The 8,846-nt window shown below is 36.9% G+C and overlaps 1 protein-coding gene across 2 annotated transcripts in view; it reads left to right on the top strand.

Annotated features, from left to right (window-relative positions):
- The window catches only part of LOC140941086 (uncharacterized), a 10,049-nt gene extending 3,732 nt beyond the window's left edge, over nt 1–6,317 (top strand). The window contains exons 5-15 of one of the 2 annotated variants that reach the window (XM_073390053.1): nt 1,455–1,526; nt 1,693–1,731; nt 1,853–1,909; nt 2,113–2,151; nt 2,486–2,572; nt 3,399–3,467; nt 3,801–3,926; nt 4,568–4,645; nt 4,718–4,753; nt 4,852–4,884; nt 6,180–6,317. In XM_073390053.1, coding sequence (XP_073246154.1) covers nt 1,455–1,526; nt 1,693–1,731; nt 1,853–1,909; nt 2,113–2,151; nt 2,486–2,572; nt 3,399–3,467; nt 3,801–3,926; nt 4,568–4,645; nt 4,718–4,753; nt 4,852–4,884; nt 6,180–6,244 — 701 coding nt within the window. In that variant the 3' untranslated portion in view covers nt 6,245–6,317. Of the gene's footprint in view, nt 1–1,454; nt 1,527–1,692; nt 1,732–1,852; nt 1,910–2,112; nt 2,152–2,485; nt 2,573–3,398; nt 3,468–3,800; nt 3,927–4,567; nt 4,646–4,717; nt 4,754–4,851; nt 4,885–5,608; nt 6,018–6,179 lie in introns of those variants that run through there. The other variant, XM_073390052.1, reaches the window with a different exon arrangement.
- The last annotated feature ends 2,529 nt before the right edge of the window (nt 6,318–8,846 follow it).

The following is an 8,846-nucleotide window of genomic DNA, read 5'->3' as shown; positions in this document are numbered from 1 at the left end:
AGCTAATAACTTTAATTTGTTGCTGTATGTCGGCGCTTCGCTTGGACGTTGTCTGTAATACCTAACTCAGGTTCATAATTATAACCTAGAGATTACTATCTATAACAAAAGCTAAGAAGCACAACACCTTAAATTTCTACAGACATTATCCAATCCGGCAATTAAAGCTTATGTTGTTGTTGTTGTTCTTACTGATGTACTGGCGATGCATAGGGCGATTTTTCCTGGTGACAATAACTATGACAAAATCCTGGCAAAAGAATTTGTTAGAATCATACCTTACGCTCGTCTCAACTTTTGTGTCCTGGCTTTTCCCGTTTCTAACGTCTTCTTTTCTTCGGATATGACAGCAGAATTATGCTATGAAGTGGCTGTGAGATTTGTATCCTTGGTTTTTATCGTTTTCAAACTCAAAATATCGGCAATCCAACTGAGAGCGTGAAGAAATGAATTTTAAAAACCTTAATTCGCCCCAAGCCTTACTGTGAAAGAATAAACTCGAGGCAATTTCTGCAATGCATTCTCAAAGGATTAAACTAAAATAAATACCAACTCACATTTACAACTTGAAGCTGTCAAAGGTTTGCAAGGTATTTACCCAATAGACCTGCCGAAGGTCTTGGTACTGAACTCTGACAGGTGACATAATTTCTTTAGACATGCAGAATTATTCCATTCTCATATATTCATAAGGCACGAAAATATCTTAGACATTTCTGGCTGCTTGGCTGAGGGTTTGTCTTAACGAATCCGAAGATTTTTGAAATCGCACATAATTTCACCCGGATTCGTATGAAGTGGGCCCTGGACCACTCTGGAGAGCAGTTTCAAAAAGATGCTGTTTCAGTGAACAGATTCACTGGTTTCATGTGGAAGGAATTAGGCCGATTCGTGTAAAAAATTTACGGTTTCAAAAACATTCAGATTCGTGTGGACGGGGCCTAAATTCGTATGTCTGCTCGGTTAGATTCGCATGGCATGCTCCACGGCCTGTCAGGCTAATCCCTCGAGGCGTATCGTTCTCTTGTTGTAAACTCTTGTTTTCTCATGTCTACGTGGACTGTTTGGTGTGTCACCGCTTGGTTTTTCCCGCCATTCTCTCTTTTAGGGACGTCTACCATTCTTTCATTTATGCTCCTGCTCTGTGTCTTATGCAAAATGTTTCCTCTAATACCTCAATTAGCTCAAGTCACAGAGTGTCTTTTGGATGGATGTAAGTTATGATGAATGGCAAAGTCGACCCAGATCTTAGGCTACCATGTTGACTCTTGCCCTTTGTTTTAAGCCACTCGTACAAATAACATGTTTTTATATGGAGGATGAGCCCAAAAAGTTGCAATAGTAATGAAATATATAAATGTGTTGAGATAAATGTTTCTATTACTTAATCACTGATCACAATTATACAACAATGGTCGGAAGTTCCGTTTTGATTTGTTATCTCTCTTGATTAGTTCCCCATCCGTTCAAGTACCCAAAAGTGGTGAAGCATGTCCACGTAGGACCAGAAAACAGTTATGGAAAAGGTCAGTCCACGCTTGCAAGTAATAATTTTACTCGGTTCGCAGTTATATCCCTCAGAAACACTAATCTCATCAGTTACTTGACACTGTACTATTTACTTACATTCCATATTTACCGTCCACTTTGCCTTTATCGACGTTATCTTACCTAACTGAGTTTTTTTTGCAGAAAGAGAAATAAATAGAAAGAAAAACATAATTCAAAGGAGTAAGTCAACGATTTTATTGTTATATCGTGTCATGTGACTTCTAGTTAGCCAATGAGTGCCATGCATTCTGGGATACATTTTCAGCTATAAAACAATACTTGTCAATTTTTTTTCCGACAGTTTTCTTTTCAATGCCTGTCGGAGCAGAGTTGCCACTTTATTACACTCATAAACAAGGTATGAATACAAAATAAACATTTGCTCTCTTTATTATTTTGCCAGGCCTGACAGCATAGTTATCTAAATAAATACGAAATAAGTCTTTTCAAAAATATGTATTTGCTTTCAACAGTGATTTATTCATTTAATTGGCTTTCACTAGCTTTAGTCATTTTTCAGATATGTCAAGTATTTGATTAAATCCTATTATTTCGCTGTAGCAAATACACATAAAAAGAGCACCGTGGCTTCTTCTGAAGGTAAGGGAATTGCACAAGTGGGTATTCGTTGTTACCTTTCAGAGGCATGATGTCAAAGGTAATTGAATAAATAAGTATTACTTAATGTTTCTTGAGCCCCTGACGTTTAAGCAAACTTATACTTTGCCGTGCTACAAGGGAGGAGAAAGTTCTTGCAACTTCATTTGAGTTTGTCAGTGATACAGCTAATGTTCTTTTCAAGACTATAGGGGTGATAGGAAGCCTGTTGTGCGCTCTACCATTTGAAACCTTCAAAAAAGTTATTAAACATCTGCGATTGGTTTGAGTGGTCACTTACGTTTTTATCACCTGTACCTATATTCTGTTTTATCAGCTGCTGACAATGAAGGCAGTAGATATTTCTCAGAGGAAACAAATGGTCCCTTCCGGTCAAACACCTGGGGACCACAACAGCCAATAGGTAAGTCTTAACTTTTTATGATGTAACCAGGAGCCAATAACCCGGAGCAAGCCTTCAGTTCTCCTGTGCCCATGCAACAGCGTTCTCATTTAATATCTTATGTCAAGATCGATAATTCCATATACTTTAAATGTCAAATACAAATCAGTCAGCACTAGATACGAAAAACTAGTATTGCTGATGTTTCGATGCCATATTAAATACTCCAAAGTGGTGTTAAAAATAAACAGCGCTGTGGAAAGCCGCTGCACAGGCTGGAAGCATGGGGGTTGCGCCGGTTTGTGGGCTCCTTATGTAACCAAAAAATATTATAATGTGCCCGAAAACGACAGCCCATGATTTATATAGCGTTTTCACATGACGTCACGTCGGCCATTGGTGGAGCAAAACAAAGAAAGGAGGCCATGTTGGTTGTTGGTTGTTGGTTGGCCATGTGGCAGTGAAACTTTTTTTCATGTAAAAACTTTCTTTGTCCCAAGAAACTAACATAGCTACTTATCACGAGAGTAAAAATACTCTGGAAGCTATTTCATGATGCTCTTGGCCGTCGGAGCCTCCTAAGAATCCCGAAGAAATCATTACGGTAACACTAAGATAAAAGTCTTTCGTGACTGACTTGTGGTCATTTAAGTCAAATGAGAGAAAGTAAAATTCCCCATTGTGTGTTGATTTTGTATTCCAGAAGGAAGAAAATTAATTCAGCATTTAACAGAATACTTGGAGGCATTATACCCACATGAATGTAACAATTTAAGATGTCATTGCTAGAGTTCTTACTTTGCTTGGAAGGAAAAGGTGAATTCAGTTTTGTTTTGCTTTTCCGCAGGAGAGAACGAAGAGCTTTCAGAAATAGAAACAAGGGCAATAGCGAAACAGAACTTGCTTCCCGGTGAAGGCGAGTAATAAATTCCTGTGATGTCAGCAATAAACAAGATATATGTCGATACAATAAACGCTACTAACTTCTCTCTCCTAGTTCAATTTATTTCAATAGGACGCGGGGGCCTTTTGAGTAGAGGAAGTCTAATTTAGCGCTACACATACCTCATGCCTCACTTGAGAAAAATATTTAATTTGTCGACTAAGATCAAGTTTAACCCTTTTATTAAATATAAAGAGGTTGTAAAGAGGAACTTGTGCTTCTTAGAGGTTTGGGGAAGGGCTTTAGTATAAGTAGTTTTACTACAGATGCAGTCAATTTCTTTCAAGTTCAATCTTCGTTTCGTAGGACCAGTAGGATACCATGGAATTGGTGGACAATATCTCCGTCCTCAAACTATTAGAAGAAATAAAATTTTAAGGAATACTGCACAGCTTTTTAAGAGACCCTCTAGAACGCCAGGTTTTCTAAACGGTAAGTGTTGTCTTGGGTTTTAAAGATAAACCATATGTTATTATGATGCTACCATCCCTACCTAGTAGATCCCAGCTCCAATGGATTATCACGTTAGCACTTCGGCTAAATATAAATTACTGCGGGCAGCTATAATTTCTGCCTTTTTGTTGTAGTGGACAAATAAATTTCTTCACTTTTTGATGACGACGACAACAATAACAATGGGGTCATTGTAATAATGATAATACCTTGATCATATGATGAAGAGCAAAGATGATTATGAGATAATATAGATGAAAGTTATCATGATCAAAGGATAATGATGATTATGCTGAAAATGATGCTGAAAAGATAACTCTAACACATTGCTTAAGGCATTGGCCAAAGCAGAACTGGCTCACTGTAATAAACGAAAACGACCTACTGGTTAAAACACGATTGGTTATAAGAGAAATGATAACGCTCGGTTTTAATGTTATTGTAAACTCTACAATTGTTGCCATTGGTTGCCTAAGCTCCCTTATTAAGATGATATTCACAATGGTCCAGTTAATAATGAAAAAATTAAGGTAGCAGTGTTGATTAAGTGAAGTAAAGTGAAGATAGTGTGATAGTGATAGTAATAATAATGTAATCATTTAATACGAATATTGTTGCAGTAAATAGACGATCAAAAGATACAAAGAATAAGAAAACAAGACGTGAACTCACAAGCATAAACAAAGCGTCTCCAGTAGGTATGTGATTTCCTTCAGAAGGAATCGAAAGGATTATTATCTATTGCTTAGTTGCATTCTGTTTTATTTCAGATTCGAGTAAACCAAAGAACGATTACATAGCAAAAAGTAAGAGCCAAACATTTCACTTTCTTACTATTATAGCATTGTGTAAGCTTCTGGGGAAAAGTTTTGCAAACTAATTTCAGTTTTTGTTCCTTTTTCAGATAACCATGTAAAGAAATCAGGCCTTCCAAAAGGTATGGATCAAAGTTATCCATCACCATGGTTACTTTAGGTGCTCAGGAATATACAAGACTGTTTTCCGGAAAAATTAATGCATGTGGACTCAAATGAACCTTAAATAATAGACGTGAATAAAATGCGAATAAAATTTTGACTTCGAAAACATGTTTTGCTCTTTTTTTAGTTTTCTCTCATTACGTTCGCGAAAAAACTTCTAACAGCTAAGGCATGGTACAGAGTGGCGGTTTTATATGTGTTTAGAATTTCTTGGCACTTGAAAAATGTTCGTTGAAGAAAAGGCTTTAACACCTAGAGATAGCAACAATTACCTTTCTTTATATAACTTTTGCCTTCAACAGTTTGTACTGACGAAGCTAGGATTGAGTCGAATATAATGACAAAATTGTTTTCTTGTTGCCTGTGACTACCTCGCTATATTTTCCTATTATCCAATTCGTTCAGTTCACTCGCAAAAATATTCCCGTAAAATGATGTAACATTTTAAGATGAACTAACGCTAGTAAACCTCTTTTCAAACTTAAATTTGAGTAATAAGATGGCCATTTAAAAAAACTGACGTTTAACCCTATTACTAGTGATAAGTAAACATTCGACACTTTCTAATACGGATATTGTCACGTAATATAACAATGCTTGCCCTACTTCATTTAATTTAGTGAGGGCTAAGTTAAAATTAAAGTAAACCCAGTAATTTCATTTATTTTTAATTAATGGCAGGAAACAAAAGGAACACAAGCCGGGGCTCGAGGAACAAAATAAATTCAGAGATAGAGAATCTGTTAACAAAGTTCCTTATTGTCCTGTAGATAGAATCTGTAAAGTTAAGTGGAGGTTACTTGTCTAAGAGATAAGTTAATTGCATGTGCATTTCGGTCAGGTTACGTGCTTGTTACTTAAAGAATCAGTATACATGCAAATACTCTCAACATAAGAAAAATTTGCCGAGACTCACTCAAGGTGAAAAGATGGCCATGAAAACATTAAGCTTTAAAACGAGAGTAACACGCCGAAATAATAGTAATAATTTTTTTGAAAGAGCAAACTGCAGAATAGGAACTAACCGCAACTTAGGCAATTTACCTTAAAACTGACAGTAGTTTTAATAGTTATTGATAATAAAAAAGCAGAAAAGCCTTAAAAAATTAATTATAATGAGATTGAAGCGGTCAAATAAAGGTTATGCTTTGGTAAAGGCTGGATGTTGAATTTTATTCGACTTATTTCGGGTAATCTTCATTTCTTACTTTTTCTTAACTAAAATGTGTATTTTTTCCTCTTAAAAACACAGGTGAAACGCTAGACGATATTATGAAAACTAATCAACCCGGCAAAAAGACGAAAAAATCTATTTAAAGAAGAGGAAAGAGTGAGAAATGTTTGGTCGGTTTGATTGTCCCGTCTCTCCATCACCCCTCTAAGCGCCCCTGTCCCTCGTTTATATGAAAAAGTTGTAGAGAATTGTGAAAGTTAACAGTCCCTTTGGTATTTCGCAAAGATTCATTTTGCATTTTTTGTTGTTTACTGCCCTTCCATTGCTAAAAGGGGTGAAACTTTAAGCAAGAACGTGGTTCAAGGTGTTATCAGCCGGAACACCGTCCTGTTCTGAGTTCAGGGTGCTGGTGAATTACATAGCTTTGTTAACGCTAAGTTAGCTCTGTTATAACAACTTTTCCTAGAATATTCCTCGAGATGTGTAGACGAATGTAAAACTGATATTTTGCCTTGTATTTTAAGACTGTGCTCATATAGTGTTTAATGAAAATAAAGGAAAGAAGCAAATTATGTCAGTTAATCGGTCAGTCATCAGTTGAACTTGTGAAAATCAATAAAAATGTTTTGATGTTTACCAATTATCACGTTATCTCGTGGGATAAACAGTGTATTTGTTCAAAACCCTCACTCTATGAGCGGCATGTCTGCTGTAGGTAAAATAATTTTTCAGGTTAAACTAGAAGTCAACCTACAATCCTTGGGACAGAAATGCATTATTCACTATTTTTTGTAGTTTTTGGGTGCCCTGATAAGGCAGTGCAACCTTTTTGCAAATATATTGCAGTTCTCCCTCACCCACCCTATACAAAGACGAAACTCGGGAAAAATTCTGGATACACGCGTCCAACCTTGTTTTTGGGCATGTGTGATTTAAAAAGAGCCCCCAAACTGCAAATGTGTCCCAAACATTTTTGTCCATTATTGAATTCAAAGAGGAAGACAAAGAAAATTCTGGTCAAACCTGAAAACTGATTTACCTACAACATCTTCTCCCAAAGGCTTGTCCCAATGTATACGTTAATGATATCCTTTATGACGGTTTTTTCTTTAGCAGGCCTAGTCCACACTAAAGGGGCTTTGTCCTAGAAAAAGAACTAGCCTTTTAAGGTCTACATTTTTATTTTCGTTTTTGTTTTACCTTGTACATTAACATGTTGCGTCGATTGCAGGATTGCTTAATTTCATGTGCTTGTTTTTAAAGCTCTCCTGATATGGCGCCAGTGATTTTCAAGAAGTTATCTTTTAACCTTTCACATCACTTCCAATTTACCTGATGCTGACAATTTATCATTTCTAGAAGAAGTTTTTAAAGAGCTAAGGTGTTATTTTCATTGACCAAAAATTTATTATTAATGATGGTATCCGGTTGATTTTGTTTGAAACTTTTTTTTTCAAAAGTTTAACTCGCCATTTGAGCTCAGGGATTGTTATCCCATGATACTGACCCTGGATAATCCGTCATATCAAACTCATCCTCATGCAGTAATTGTTGAATATATCCTTGTACATCAGTTTTCCTGTTTTTGATACCGTCTAAACTTTGTTTATCTATGTATCCGAGAAATTTTGGTTCTGACAAAATCGTACGTATGTACTTACGTACTTCACGTAAGTCGGGGTGAAATTTTGCATTTCAAGCACTCGGGCGTTTCGGTGGTAAATCGCATGGCCACTCGGATTTTTGAAAGAAAAAATACAACAACGACAACAACAACAAAGCCGATTCTTCCTTCAGACTAAATTTAATGTCTACATTAACGTGGATAATAGAAAGAGCTAGAGCAAGAGATTAACAAAAGAGACCACAATTTCGTTGGAAGAAAAACGTGAACATTTTATAGGAAATGAGAAATACTAGTGGTCACCAAGGTGAAAACGAGCAGCAGCGAAAGAGAAAGGATAACAGGAGCACATACGACATCAATTCTCCATAAACGTGTAACTAGGAATTTTCTGGAAGTTTCACGCTGTACTAGTCTTGCAAAACAACGGCAACAAAATGTTCAAAAAAGTGTGCTGCACGCGCAAATTGTTTTTTGCTAAATAGACCTACGTTTTCGTTGCCGTTGCCGCTTAGCGTTACACGATTTTATGTTTTGTTTGAGTAAACTACAAATATTAACGAGAGCCTTGCTTTTAACCTTGGCTAAATTATGTATTAATTGTTTGCGTGTTTCCCCCTATTGCGGGTTCTCCTTTCCTGTCAGTAAAGGTTACAGAGCAGTGGAGACTGGAGACTTTAGGTAACATAAGTGAAAGAGAGAATGAATGAAATCTTGAGCTTATTCCCTCTGGGCACTCGGCGACAAAATAGTCTAAAACTCTGTTACGTAACACTGGAGCGCCGCGCATAACCCGTGGCATTCAGTCCTTTCGTTCACTTCTCTACGCCTCTTACTCAGCTCAACGCATTAAGCGATGAACCAGCTCTCTAACAGGAGCTTCCCGCTCCTACCGCCTAGGGCTGAGCTCCCATATCTTATAAGCATTATAGGCAATGTTTTCGGATGGCCCCAAAGAAAATATTCCTTGACTATACTGTGCTCCGCTGGCATTAGTTTATTTTATACTGAATGAAGTATAGCCCAATATATGTGCACGGTTTTGCAGACGGGCCATTTTCGATTAATGATATTGATGTTATTGACCGCCCGGCCAGGCGGAAAGTGAATTTCTTACCTGT

This window comes from Porites lutea, chromosome 6, assembly GCF_958299795.1.
Source record: "Porites lutea chromosome 6, jaPorLute2.1, whole genome shotgun sequence".
NCBI classification, from domain to species: Eukaryota; Metazoa; Cnidaria; class Anthozoa; order Scleractinia; family Poritidae; genus Porites; species Porites lutea.
Note: the sequence above shows the minus strand (reverse complement) of the source record. Positions and strands in the feature narration are given on the sequence as shown.